The 15,630-nt window shown below is 33.7% G+C and overlaps 1 protein-coding gene across 26 annotated transcripts in view; it reads right to left on the bottom strand.

The window, feature by feature from the left end:
* Positions 1-15,630, bottom strand: part of BAZ2B (bromodomain adjacent to zinc finger domain 2B) — a 330,327-nt gene that overhangs the window by 83,503 nt on the left and 231,194 nt on the right. For 18 of the 26 annotated variants that reach the window (XM_051986301.1, XM_051986305.1, XM_051986311.1 and 15 more), the window contains 4 exons: positions 15,249-15,545; positions 14,287-14,347; positions 13,228-13,336; positions 12,853-12,954 (listed from right to left, as the gene is read on the bottom strand). In XM_051986301.1, coding sequence (XP_051842261.1) covers positions 12,853-12,954; positions 13,228-13,336; positions 14,287-14,347; positions 15,249-15,545 — 569 coding nt within the window. The remainder of the gene's footprint in view (positions 1-12,852; positions 12,955-13,227; positions 13,337-14,286; positions 14,348-15,248; positions 15,546-15,630) is intronic. The other 8 variants (XM_051986314.1, XM_051986316.1, XM_051986321.1 and 5 more) reach the window with 3 other exon arrangements.

The following is a 15,630-nucleotide window of genomic DNA, read 5'->3' as shown; positions in this document are numbered from 1 at the left end:
ATTTTGTTTCAATAACTTTTGGGGACTACCTTAAGGCACATTTAATATCCTATCTCTGAAACAGCTCTTCAATATCTCTGATATTTTCTAATCATTAAGATATATTTTCCAATTTGAAATTTATGTACCATGTTTTTATCTTTGTGAGCAACTTTATAAAGCTCCCCTTTCAAAAAGTAAAACATGATGAATCACAGAATATTCAAAGTGTTTTTGACTTTAGACTTTAGACAATTTTTTTAAAATTGGAAAACAATTCTCCCACAAAAGGTCCACTTCTACCACTTCACTGTGGCATGAATGTGACAAATTATGCTAAAGATTATAAGATAAAGATTTTTATGATAAAATTCCATCAGATTTAACAAAACCAGAAAAGAGTCTCAACACTAAGGCAACTCACAAAGAAAATACAACAGGAAGTTTGGTTGCATTTGATTATGTAAAGATTAACAAAATTTGTCTGAAAGGCAGAAGCACCATGAAATTCTTAAGACTTTGTAGGAATCTTTAATTTTACTACTAATATTCTAAATATGATCTTTATCAAATGACCAAAAAGCTGACAAATTATAGGAGGTAAATCATTATAAATATTGTCATTCTTGCTCTAAATTTTCAGTTGGATGGAAGAACTTGCATTATTTCATAGGATACTTGGTCAGATGAGTTTGAATATCCCCTTTTGAGAATAAAGAATAATGAGAGAATCAAAAAACATTATTAAAGGCAGAGGGGCTTCACCTTACCTTATAGATGAGGAAAGTTATGACTAAAGAGGTGAAAGGACCTTCTTGAGAAGGTCATTAGGTGGTCAATGAAAGATTTGGAACTTGAACCCAAGTTCTCTGACTGCAAATTTAAATTTTTTTCCCATCATACCAAAATGACTCCCATAAATTATGTGGCAGGATGAAATGGATCTGGGAACCAAATGCTACATTCTTCAATCCCACTTTTTATTTTTACTTTTAATATAATGTTTTCTCATTCCGACATGGGTAAATTAGGTCATTTAAGATTCAATTTGACAAGACGACATTAAGTTATAGTGGAAAGAACAAAGAACTCAGAGCTACAAGAGTAGAAATCTATTCTCTGCCATTCACTCACTCCTTACATTCCTTAGGAAACCAACTAGCCATGTTGGGACTACTTCTTAAGAGTAGAAGTTTTTCTAATGCAAACAAGATTAGAAGGGAAGCAACAAACTGGGAAAACATCTTCACAGTTAAAGGTTCTGATAAAGGCCTCATTTCCAAAATATATAGAGAACTGACTCAAATTTATAAGAAATCAAGCCATTCTCCAATTGATAAATGGTCAAAGGATAAGAACAGACAATTTTCAGATGATGAAATTGAAACTATTACCACTCATATGAAAGAATGTTCCAAATCATTATTGATCAGAGAAATGCAAATTAAGACAACTCTGAGATACCACTACACACCTGTCAGATTGGCTAAGATGACAGGGAAAAAATAATGATGAATGTTGGAGGGGATGCAGGAAAACTGGGACACTGATGCATTGTTGGTGGAGTTGTGAACGAATCCAACCATGCTGCAGAGCAATCTGGAATTATGCCCAAAAAGTTATCAAATTGTGCATACCCTTTGATCCAGCAGTGTTTCTACTGGGCTTATATCCCAAAAAAATATTAAAGAGGGGAAAGGGACCTGTATGTGCCAAAATGTTTGTGGCAGCCCTGTTTGTAGTGGCTAGAAACTGGAAAATGAATGGATGCCCATCAATTGGAGAATGTCTGGGTAAATTGTGGTATATGAATGTTATGGAATATTATTGTTCTGTAAGAAATGACCAGCAGGATGAATACAGAGAGGACTGGCAAGACTTACATGAACTGATGCTAAGTGAAATGAGCAGAATGAAGACATATTTTGATGGAAGTGGATTTCTTTGACAAAGAGACCTAACTGAGTTTCAATTGATAAATGATGGACAGAAGCAGCTACACCCAAAGAAAGAACACTGGGAAACGAATGTGAACTATCTGCATTTTTGTTTTTCTTCCCGGGTTATTTTTACCTTCTGAATCCAATTCTCCCTGTGTAACAAGAGAACTGTTCGGTTCTGCAAACATATATTGTATCTAGGATATACTGCAACATATCTAACATATATAAAACTGCTTGCCATTTAGGGGAGGGGGTAGAGGGAGGAAGGGGAAAAATCGGAACAGAAACGAGTGCAAGGGATAATGTTGTAAAAAAAGTTACCCTGGCATGGATTCTGTCAATATAAAGTAATTATTAAATAAAATTTAAAAAAAGAGTAGAAGTTTTTAAACTATTTTTAAAGTATCTCTTCTAGTTCATAAATTGATTAGCCTACTCAGAGCAATTTTATTTAAATACCAATTCATTATTGCTAATTATGCTAATCACTAAGAGAAATGAGCATTTACAACAATAATTAATCATGACAAATTAGTTATAATAATTAGTTATTAAGAGAAAGCAGAAACAATGCCAGCTCTCTTCACCTACGCAGACTGCAACCTATCTATAATATAATTGGAAAGTTGCCTGAGATTCATATCATTATGTATTGCTAAAATCTGAACCATTATCTCAAATACTCCTATATCCATTTGTTAAGTGCTTATTACATGCCAATTACCAAAAGTATTTTAAATGTATTTAGATTTAAAAGTAATATTTTCTCTCAAATAAAAAAAAATCTCCCTAAATCTAAAGTAATTCATATAACGATCCCAGTAATTTGAACCAATAATTAAGAATGAAGAGTTTTCTTAATTTATGTGATGATCCTTGTTACAGTATATAGTTGACATTAGGTAGCTAATAATAATGATGATCAAACATATTAAAACTATGATGATGCCACTTAATAACTTCTATACACTCAATTTTGCTCACCTTGTGGGTTGTTTAGTAGATAAGAGCACTGGACCTGCAGTTAGGAATACATGAGTTCAAATCCAACTACAAAGCACTTATCAGATTAGCTATATGACCCAGGCAAGTCAATTAAACTCTGTATATTTTAGTTTTCTCATCTATAAAATGGGAATATAAACATTACCTACCTCTCAGGGTTGTTATGGATCAAATGTGATGATATATATCAAAGTGTTTATTACTACTCTTAATAGAGTGCCTGGCACATAGTAGATGCTATATAAATACTTCTTTCTCTTTTGTTAATATGGTTAATATATGCTCTGCTTTGACAAAATACTGCTTCTCAAAATATCATTGCTTGAAAATAACAGGGAATCGAAGGAAATGCCAAACTATTAGCAGTTCTGAAAATTTATTTGAAGGGTATGAAGAGTGAAGTACCCTAGATTTAGAAGAATTAAAAATTGTAGAAATGTATTCTAGAGACAAAGATACCTACTGATAGCTTTATCAAACCAAATTTGTTGATCCAACTTTCAAAAATGAGACAACATCATAGGCTTGCTTATAGAGATATGAGTTAAAAAGGGAATCTCTTCTAAAAAGAAAGCAGATTTACAAGTATGAATGAACTATATTTGACCTTAGTAATTTTGTGGGTTTTTTTCCCAATTATTTCTATCTTCCTAAATTGTTTCCTATAACAAGATCTGAACCTATGATTTCATTGACAGAGGAAATTTACCTGAGGAAAGCATCTCTACCAATGCCAATTGGCATTTTCTGTAAAAATTACAGTTTTAGGAAGTTGGCTAAAAACACTATGAAATTTCAAGAATTTTCCAGGGTCACAAAAGCTATTATGAGTTGGAGAAATAAAAGACTTGAACCCTGTTAGAGTTCAAATGTTGGAGTTTGTTCTTCTCAGGGCACAGCCGGTTTAGAGGCTTAGAGCCCTTCGGATGTCTCCAAATCCAAAGGTTCTGTCCTTCAGCCTCTGCCTCTGCTTTCTTCTGCCTCCAACAGAGATGGAAGATCTCTCTTATCTCCTTCTGGGGAGCCCAGCACCAACTTGCCGCGGAGAGAGGGCTTCTGGCGTAGCTCCACTGAAATCCCAAAAGTGTTCTCTGCAGCAGAGTCGTTTCTCTCGAGTCTAGCGCGATCAGCCAGCCAAGAGGAAAAAATGTGTATTCTGGAATGGCTGTCTTGCCTTATATGTGAACCTTCTGAAAGAATGGGATTATGGGTTTTCTCCCATAGTGCTCTCTGGCCCAAAGAGCTTTAAGGTGTGGACTCTCTTGAAGTTAGAAAGTGTACTTTGTGAAGCTAGCATACTTATGGACTCCAATGAGTAAAGGTGGGAACACAAGCCTTGTCTTGATTAGTTCTACTTAGTACCTTGTTTCAGGTTCTGGCCAAAACAACTTCTTGTAAGATTAGATCAACTCTAATTACTTAGCAGTTAGTAAGGATTCCAACAGAACCCAAGTTTCCTTAACCAAATCTCAGCTCATCATCCCCTATATCATGCTATCTCTGTTATTGTTTAATACCATCTCCCTCTTCATGACTCCATGTAAGATTTTCTTGAAAAATGCTTTGCCATTTCCTTTCCCAGCTCATTTTACAAATGAAGAAACTAAGGTAAACAGGGTTAAGTGACTTGCCCAGGGCCACAAAGCTAGTTAAGTATCTGGGGCCAGATTTGAACTCTGTTTTCCTGACTCCAGGCCCTGCATTCTATCTGCTGTACTACCTCACTGCCTGTCTCTTTTAATAACCTCCTTTTAAATACCTAAAGAGGAGGGTGGGATGTTTCCAGGGAACATGGGTATGGAAAAAAAAACATTGTTTCCTCTATCAGGATACTAGATAGAAAGGGAAAAGGTAATGGCAACCAAATGAAAGTGGGAGGCAATAGTAAACCACATCTAGGGTGGAATATGGTGACCCCTGAGTCATGGCAGCATAGTTTGCTTTAAAATTATTTGAGTCCTTTGACAGTAATATGCACTGATTTTAAATCCCTAGATGTCTTCTTAAATCTAATACTAAATGGATATAGTACGAAATAATGGTCTGTAATATAATAAATTCTGAGAACTAATAGTGTCAATATTTATATTTCAAAGTTTCAGAATAAAGTAGGGTAAATATAAGTAGAAGTCTTAAATATCCTATTTATTTGTGCCATTCTTTTATTTTTAAATTTTGAGTGCCAGAACCTATCCCCCTCTCCCTCTTGTGTCTCCTCTACTAAGAAGGCAAGCATATCAATTATACTTTTGAAATCACACAAAACATATTTCCATATTAGCTATAGTATCAAAAAAAAAAAGAAAAAGAAAACAAAAAATTATAATTTAAATTACATGCAATAGTTCATCAGTTCTCTCTCAAGACTTCTCTGTCAGCAGGTTGACAACATTTTGTCATTATGAGTCTTACTGTCTTGGATCATTGTAGAGTAGCCACATCTTTCACAGTTGATCATCAATACAGCATTGTTCTTACTGTACACAATGATTTTCCTCATTCTTGTTAGTTCACTTTGCAACAATTCATATAGATCTTTCCTGTGTTTTTCTAAAATTAACTTCTTGTCATTTCTTATACCACAACAGTATTCCATATCAAAATCTCATGCCACAATTGCTAAGCATACCCTTGGTTTCCAGTTCTTTGCCCCCACAAAAAGTACTATCATTAAAATGCTTTTGCACTATGTGTCCTTTTTCCTTTTTCTTTGATCTCTTTGGTGTACAAAGTTGTATGAGTTGTAGTACTGTTGAATCAAAGGATATGTACAGATTTATAGACTTTTGGCTTATTCTAGATTGTTCTCTACCAAGAATTCATTACTGTAGTTTCCCCCATGTCTTCCAGGTTTGGCATTTCTGATAGGTATGAGGTGTTTTAATTTGCATCTTTCTAATCAAAAGTGATTTAGAATATTTTTTATATGATAATAGGTTTGATTCTTCTGAAAACTTTGCATCCATATCCTTTAGTCACTGAACAATTGGGAAATGGCTCTTTTTATAAATTTGAATCTGTTCCATATGTATTTGAGAAATGAGGCCTTTATCAGAGAAACTTGCTATAAACATTTTTATAGCACTTCATTGTCTATAATATATTTTAGTATATATAGTATATATAGTTTCTCTTGGATCTATTTTTGATCTAACCATTCTAGACAGCACTTTGGATTTATGCCTAAAGGACTATAAACTTTACATATCCCTTGACCTTACAGCACAGTACCACTATTAGGTCTGTATCCCAAAGAGATTTTTTAAAAATGGAAAAGAGACCTATATGTAAAAAAATATATTTATAGCAGCTATTTTTATAGTGGCAAAAAAAACTGGAAATTGAAGGGATGCCCATTAATTGGGGAATAGCTAAACAGGGTATGGTTTATGATTGTAATGGAATACTATTGTATCATATGATCAGCAGGATGCTTTCATAAAAACCTGAAAAGACTTACATGAACTGATACAAAGAGCAGAACCAGGACAACATTGTATATGGTAATAGCAATATTGTACAATGATCAATTGTAAATGATTTAACTTTTCTCAGCATGTCAAAGAACCAAAAAAAAAAAAAATTCTGAAGGACATAAAATGAAAAATGCTATCCATCTCCAGAGAGATAACTGATGAAATCTGAATACAGTTTGAAGTATGTCTATGTACCTATGACTAATATGGAAAGGTTTTACATGACTGCACATGTATAATCTTCATCAAACTGCTTGTCTTCTCAGTAAGGGGAAGTAGAAAAGCAGGAGAAAATTTGTAACTCAAAATTGTAAAAAGCAAGTTAAAATTTGTTTTTACACATTATTGAAAAAATGGTTTAAAAATTATGTCTATTTTTGCTTTTATTTTATTTTATTTTAGCTTTTATTTTAGCTGAAATGTAGCAGATTTTCCAGTCCCTAATTTTAACTGTTTTTTTCTATTTCAAATGTGTCTCTTGTATACAACATATTGTTAGATTCTAATTTCTAATCCATTCTGGTAGCTGCTTCTATTTTATGAGTTCATCCCATCCATATTCAGTGATATAATTACTCTGTATTACCCTCCATCTTGTTTTATCCTGTCCCTCCTCAAAAGTCTATCCCCTTCCTTTCCTGTTTCTCTATTAGGTAAAATAGATCTCTAAATCAAACTGAGTATGTGTATATATATTCTTTCCTCTTTGTACCAATTCCAAGCATTGCTCAATATCTTCCTTCCATTTCCCACTTCATTGTAAAGTCTCTTGTATGTGAAAAAATGTTGCCTATTCTGCCTCTCCCTTCTCCCAATGCACTCCTCTTTTTCAATCCTCCATTTTTTAGTAGCAATCATTTTCTATTGCTACTACATAGCTAATTGTATTTCTAATACATTATTTATTCTCATATTGTCTCTGCAGGCTCCTCCAAATGATATATATTCTTTTCCTATATAATAATATAGTTTAACTTTATTGAGTCTCTAATGATTATTTTTTCATGTTTATCACTTTATGATTTTTAGTTTTCTATTTGAATTATTTCTTTCATCAGAACAGTTAAGAGTATGCAGAGATGATATGAGTATAGATTATGTAAAAATGATCTCCTCTAAGAAATGTAGCATTGAAAAAGATTAATGTATTGGAAGAAAGGAGAAGGGAGAGGCAGAATGGAGAACATTTTCTCACATAAAAGAGGCTTTAGTGTGAAGTGAGAAATGGAGGGGGGGATTTATCAAAAAATGCTTGAATTTGTTTAGATTCTTAAATTTTCCAGGTCAGTTGTTTTTCCATTAAATATTTTACATTTCTTCTATTTTTCAATCTTTTGACTTTGTTTTATTGTTTCTTTCATGGAGTCATTAGATTCAATTTCCCATCAGTAATCTTTTGCTTCCATTTTGCCAAATTTTTTATTTGCTTTTTATTTCTTTTTCTTCAGTGAATTTCTGTGCCTTTTTAAAAACCCCTGAGGCTTGTTTTGTTTTTTAAAGTATAATTTTCTTCAGTATTTTTTGTGCCTCTTTTACCAAGCTACTAAAAATCTTCTCATAATTTTTTGGCATCACCCTCATTTTTTTCCCCAATTTTTTCTTTTCCCTTATTTCTTTATCTCTTTCAGGAATCCCTGTTGGTCTCAGGTATAAGTAGCATTTTCTTTGGGAGCTTGTTTTTTGTTACCTGTTTTCACATTGTTGTTTTCTTCTAAATTTATGTCTTGGTTTTCCTACCAAGCTAGTGGCTTCTTATGGTCAAGTTCTTTTTTTTGTTAATTCCATTCTCCAGCCTTTCTTCACTTTAATTGTATGTTAAAGTTGGGCTCTGCTCATCTTCGCACTGTGTCAAGTGTCAGGCTATTTTGTGCTGCCATTTTTACTGCTTGCTTCAGGCAGTTTGTAAGTTTTTGGTCTTTCCTAGGTATCCTCCCAGTTGTTACTCTGGTGTTTATTCAGGAAGATCTCCTGCTCCTCTATAGTTACAAGAACTAGTATTCTTCTTGATCCTGGAACTGTGATCAGGTTTTCTGTTTTCCTGAAGCCACAAACACTTCTCTCTCTGCCGTATGATCAGGGCCCTTGCTCCCTTGTGACTAGTGTGCCTCTCTAGGTAGTAACTGCAACTCATAACTCCATATGGGCTATAGACTTATCAGTACCAGTTGTCTAACCTCCTTATCATCTTTGGGATGAGAGCTCTTGAAGCTTCTGCTACTGCTGCTGCTGCTATTGTTTCAACCTTCTCTAAGGCCTACTGCACTCTAGACCTGTGCCCACCTCAGTGTTACAGACCATTTCTGCAGACCTTCTAAGTTCCCTTAAGCTGGAAAAAAAAAGTCTTCCTTTTCCAATCTGCTGCTTCAAAATGTGATTTGAGGCATTATTCTAAAGTTTTTGGAAAGGAATGCTGGAATGCAACTGGATCCTGGCCTATACTCCACCATCTTGGCTACACCTCTAAATGTATTTTTTTAAACATCCATATAGAAGATAATTAAATAAAAGGAAATTATGCCATTAACAATTTGTCCATAGAGCATGAAAGGAAGATTCTTATATACTTGGTTTCCTTAACTCTACACTTCTTGATTCATTACATTTTTCTAATGCTGGTAAAAAGAGGGAATGGAAATTAAGAAATTAATTAAAGAAGGCAGGACAGCTGAAAGGCTGCTGAATCACACTGCATTCATGGTAGATGTCTTTTCATGTAGTAAACAATGGACCCATCGTCATCATATCCTTCATCCTCCCATTATCCCCACACCCCTGCAAAATAATCAAAACAAAAACTTGCTCCAATATGAAGTTGAAAGAAAATAGTGCAATAAGGTAGAATTGGAAGGGTACCTCCCTTGTAGATGGAGGAAACCTCCATTCTTCTGCAGACCCAGAAAGCTAGTTGGTGTAAACCTCTTGACCCAAGGTGGCCACTTGATAGTGACTCACATTTATATAATAATGCCTTGTATAAAGCTTTACAAAGTGATTTCTCTACAATCCTGTGAAATAGGTAGTAAAAAATGTTCTGCCTCTCCCCCAAGACTCAAAGATTGTTAATTGCCCAAGGTCACACAACTAAAAAGTATAAAAGTTAAAACTTTCTTCTGGCTCCAAGACTAATGTAACTTTCCAGGATACTGTGTGTGTGTGTGTGTGTGTGTGTGTGTGTGTGTCTTTCTCTCTCTCAAGTAAAAGAAATTAAGACTGAGAAGGTTGGTCGTGTATCCTGAAGAAATAATTCTGAGGTCTAAATATTTGGAAGTTTATTAAAGCAATATAAGCAAGAAATTTGCTTAGTTTTGGTGGGATGGTTAAGATAAATTTTCACAAACACCTTTACCTGTTTAAGGCAAATTTATACAGTTAATTTAATATAAGTCATCTGATTTCAAGACCAGTGGTTAGAATGGTAGAAGAGAATAATGGCACAATTTATTTTCTCTTAATTGAGAGAAGCAAACACTGCTGGCATATTGTTGTAATTTCTATGTTTTTCTGTGTATTGTAAAGATGCCAAAGAGGCATCAACAGAACATGGTTGCATATACAACAGAACAGCATCAGCTAAGCAAAGTTACATGTAAATTGTGGTACATGTTTTATACATATGTAGCCTCATGTTTGTCTGCCCTTTGTGGACTGAACCACTAGAATTAGTGTTTCTGTCCTTGAGGTTCTGTCTCATTCAGAATCCATACCTCCAGTTTCCTAGGAGATGGCACATCTATATCCAAAAGGAAGGGCTGGAGTAAACAATAATTAGTCCCTTACCATAAAAGGGACATGTAAATTTAAGTTGTCATAGTATCCTGATAAACACACCATGCATTGTCAAACACCTTTTATCCTTTTCACTTTATATTAACTTTAATTTTATATTCATTCTCATAATAAACTTGTAAAACTAAAAACTATAATATTATATACAAAGAATGTATTATTAACCTTCTTTTATAAAGAATTTGAGAGAAAAGAAAATGAAGTGATTTGATTAAGATACACTTAGCTACTAATAAGAGAACAAGAACTAGCTCCAAAATCTCCTGTCTCCTACAGAAGATTTCTTTGCATGGAGATGATAAAAGACAAACAGAAAAAAAAAAAAAAAACCCAGCAAAGTATACATCAAGTAGTAAAGGGAAAAATAATATGAAAAAATGAGCAAACAAAACTACTAAATTATAAAGACAAAAATGAGGGTGATATGACTACTTTGCAACACATATAGACATACATTCAATAAATACTTATTGATCAATAGACTCATATGAGAGTTCCACCCACTATCCTGGTCAAGACATAACAACTTGACATTTTATGTAAAAAACTTAGAATGCTACTAAAACCATCTGGTATTGGCTAAGAAATAGACTAGTTGATCAATGGAATAGGTTAGGTTCAAAGAACAAAACAGCCAATAACTTTGATAATATAGTGTTTGACAAACCCAAAGACACCAGTTTCTGGGATAAGAATGCATTATTTGACAAAAATTGCTGGGAAAATTGGAAATCAGTATGGCAGAAATTAGGCAGTGACCCACACTTAACACCGTACACTAAGATAAGGTCAAAATGGGTTCATGACCTAGGCATAAAGAATGAGATGATAAATAAATTGGAAGAGCATAGGATAGTTTACCTCTCAGATCTGTGGAAGAGGGAGGAATTTATGACCAAAGAAGAACTAGAGATCGCTATTGACCACAACATAGAAAATTTTGATTATATCAAATTGAAAAGTTTTTGTACAAACAAACCAAATGCAAACAAGATTAGAAGGGAAACAATAAACTGGGAAAACATTTTTACAACCAAAGGTTCTGATAAAGGCCTCATTTCCAAAATATATAGAGAATTGACCCTAATCTATAAGAAATCAAACCATTCTCCAATTGATAAATGGTCAAAGGATATGAACAGACAATTCTCAGACGAAGAAATTGAAACTATTTATAGAATATGAAAATATGCTCCAAATCATTATTAATCAGAGAAATGCAAATTAAGACAACTCTGAGATACCACTACACACCTCTCAGATTAGCTAGAATGACAGGGAAAGATAATGGGGAATGTTGGAGGGGATGTGGGAAAACAGGGACACTGATACATTGTTGGTGGAATTGTGAACACATCCAGCCATTTTGGAGAGCAATTTGGAACTATGCTCAAAAAGTTATCAAACTGTGCATACCCTTTGATCCAGCAGTGTTTCTACTGGGCTTATACCCCAAAGAGATACTAAAGAAAGGAAAGGGACCTGTATGTGCCAAAATGTTTGTGGCAGCCCTGTCTGTAGTGGCTAGAAGCTGGAAAATGAAAGGATGTCCATCAATTAGAGAATGGTTGAGTAAATTGTGGTATATGAATGTTATGGAATATTATTGTTCTGTAAGGAATGACCAGCAGGATGAATACAGAGAGGACTGGCGAGACTGATGCTAAGTGAAATGAGCAGAACCAGGAGATCATTATATATCTCAACAACGATACTGTTTGAGGATGTATTCTGATGGAAGTGGATCCCTTCGATAAAGAGAGCCTTAATTGATCAAAGATGGACAGAAGCAGCTACACCCAGAGAAGGAACACTGGGAAATGAATATAAACTGCTTGCATTTTTGTTTTTCTTCCCGGGTTATTTATACCTTCTGAATTCAATTCTCCCTGTGCAACAAGAAAACTGTTTGGTTCTGCACACATATATTGTATCTAGGATATACTGCAACCCATTCAACATGTAAAGGACTGCTTGCCATCGGGGGGGAGGGGTGGAGGGAAGGAGGGGAAAAATCGGAACAGAAGTGAATGCAAGGGATAATGCTGTAAAAAATTACCCTGGCATGTGTTCTATCAATAAAAAGTTATTTAAAAAAAAAAAAAAACTTAGAATGCGTTTAGTCAAGTGAATCTTGACAAGAAACTTACCTAATGAGTTTAAGAAACCAAGAAAAAGGAAACAATAGGAAATTATCAGATTTATGAAGAAGTCACACAACATTGTGAGTAACATTCTTCTATTAAAATTGTCTTTTAGGGATTATCTCATTCTCATTTTGAAGCAGAGATATCCTAAATTAAAAAATTCAGCTACTATGAATTCAATTTTCTTTATTGGTTACTTCACATCTCCTTAGTTATTTTATCATTATTCAAAAAACAAGACATTTTAGCAACAAAAATTATACTTACAATTTCTGAATCATGATTTTAAAACCCCAAAATACTTTAAAGAGAAAAATTCTATTTTTTAAGAAAATGTAATTTCAAAGCTCCTTGTTACTATAAGAGAGTAGTATGAGTCCTTAAATGTTCAGCATAAAGTATAGTTTTATGAATTAACTAATAAGAGGCAATGTTCCAGAGTGTAGTGAAAATCACTTCATCTAGATTGTTACTACTCCGTGGATCAAAGACTTTACTTTTTTAAAAAGTGGATACCTGCGGTCCATCTCTGGCTTCATAGAAGTCACCCACTCTTATTTTTGCACTGAAGCTGAAATTGTCCCTTGAGATATCCATTATTCCATTTCTGCTGAGATACTGAAAAAATCACATATTTTTCCACTTCAGGTTTTAATAATTACAACTCAGCTTTGATGTACAGCTATCTTCAGGAGTCATGTTTTGCATATTCTATCAAGGGGATATGCAGTTATAAGTGGTCAATTTAGAAACAGGTTAAGGTAGATTAGACTCACATGAGAGTATAATTTTGTATCAAGGAACTTTATTTGAGGAATGAGTACACATTATTTTATTGTAAGCATGCTTAATAGATACTGAATGTACTAGCCATTTAATAGAAGTACATACCTTTATTACTTCAGGATACTGTCTAAGTTTCTTTCCACATGGAGCGTAATATGCTACTTCTCCTTGTAGACGCCCTCCAAAGTTCCTTATTCGTGTCTCTCTTTGCCAGCTATATGTAACAGAAATAGAGGTTATGAAATGCATCATTTTAGATACTATTTCAATATTTTACATCATTAAATGTTAATTTCATATTAGATTTATAAATATTGTTCTTCTGCTTGATTTTTATATTTTAAGCAACTAATAACTTTTAATACCTCAGCTTAAGGCATGGTATTTTACATTTGAAACTTCAATGTCAAGAGAGGAAAATTTACCTCTTAATTTTCATTTCATGTACTTAAAAAATTTATTTTCAGTTCCAAATTCTCTCTCTACACCTTCCTCCACCTCCTGGAAACGCAAAAATCCATACATATGAAGTCATATAAAATCTATTTCCACATTAGCCATGTGGGGGAAGGAAAGGAATAAGCAAGAAAAAAAATCCTTCAATCTTCATTCAGAAGCCATCATTTCTCCACAACATTTCTTAACATGAGCCCTTTGGAATTGTCATGAATTATTGTATTGATCACAGTTAGCTCTTGTACTTTTAATAATGTGTTGATATTATATCTCAAGTCTACTCTGGCTATTAAATTTTGATTTTGTTCTGTAACAGTGTTATTTCCTATTCTGCTTTTAATTCTCCCCTTACAATTCCTAATACTACCTTCCTGAGACTATAGTTTCAGTCACATTTAGTAATTTTTGGCTCTCTTGACTTTTTGTTTTGTTCCATGTTTATTTGTACTTGACTATACATATGCTACAGTTTGCTTGCAATATCAACTTTGTGAAACTGTAGCATTTCTATTCTAGAATTTTTTGGCTATATTAACTGTGCTCCCTGACATCTCTTGATTCAATATATAAAATTTTTTATGTTTGCTAATGAGCAAGAAAAGGAAAGCAGAATGTTTATGAAAGTATTTTAAATAAATTTTTTTAAATAAAATAAATAAATAAAAGATTTTTGGAGGGGTAGGGGTGGGGAAGGATACCTAAACGTACCCGTATTCCAAAGGAATGCGCAGTTCCCGCTCATCTGTTACTCTCCTCCTTTTGGAAGTACCTTGGAGAAATTTCAACTGATTAATATAAGAAAAAGTTTAGAGAAAGGTCAACAATGTAAAATGTTAAGGTTTTTATGAAATCTATTTTCTCTCTTTTTGACAATTTGGAAAGAATACAATTCTGTTATATTATTTTCTGATTTTTATACAGGTTTTATGAAATCTTTGTATAATAACAATTTTCAAAATGCTCAAACCATCTGTTAGGACAATGATCAAGGAAATTCTTTGAAAAATTTGGGGGATTAGAAGAAATGATCTATTAAATCCCTCATGAACTGAAGAGTGTATGGTTCTACCATTCCTCTCTTAAAAAGGAACAGAATACAACCTAATGAATGTATTGGCTTCTTCCATTTATTCTGCTGTGGGTTTTTTTTTTTTTTATGCTAAAAATGTTTAGATTGAGAATTAAAGAGCCAAATTCTTCCCTAATATTATTTTGTTTCTTCAAAGCCAATAATTTTATGTACAAATTTTAGCAAGCAAGCCCACAAAGTTAAAGACACAAGGTACATGAATCTGAGTTTAGAGTACAACAGGACATTGTCTTATAAAATGGAAAGGAATATGATTATATAAGCAACTATTATTACTTTAGTTTATTGGCTCAGTTTTTATCTATGATACACATATTTGCTATAATCAAATTCTATGAAACTCTATGGTTACTAAAAACTAAAGGAGAAGCTAAAAATTGTTTATATTCTTACATTAAGGGCATCATATAGAAAAAGTTCTTAACTTTTGGAGAACAGTCTTAAACTGAACTAATCAACATTTACCCAAGGACAGTGGTTTCTTCCACTGAAATGATCTTTAGAATAGGTGTTATAAGTAAGTATTCTTGCCTCAGTTTTGACACTGTATTTTACAATGATAAAAATAAAGTTTAAGTACCACAGTGTGGACTTGAAGTAAGCGTAGAAGAAGGAGTGCTGAGGAAAACAGGTGACTGGGATTCAGGACATAAGGCAGCAGGAGCAGAGCCTGGAGTTTTGGCTACTTGGAGATTAAGTGGTGTTGAATGAGCTGTGAGACTGATGGAAGAGCTTTTGACAGAGGAAGCTGTTTTATTCAATTGCATTGGAGGTTTCTCTCCTTCAGTATCACTATCTGATTCATCTTGATCCTTATCATCCTCGTCATCATCATCTTCTGATCCTTCTGTATCAGATTCAGAATTACTATCTGATTCTACAAAGGGGGAAAAAAAGCAATTGTAGATTATAATAGGGCTCATAATCTCCAGATTCCAGCTTGGCCATTCTCATACCAAATG

This window comes from Antechinus flavipes, chromosome 3 (genome assembly GCF_016432865.1).
Source record: "Antechinus flavipes isolate AdamAnt ecotype Samford, QLD, Australia chromosome 3, AdamAnt_v2, whole genome shotgun sequence".
Classification (NCBI taxonomy): domain Eukaryota; kingdom Metazoa; phylum Chordata; class Mammalia; order Dasyuromorphia; family Dasyuridae; genus Antechinus; species Antechinus flavipes.
The sequence above is the reverse complement of the archived record's forward strand: the minus strand, read 5'-3'. Positions and strand labels throughout refer to the sequence as shown.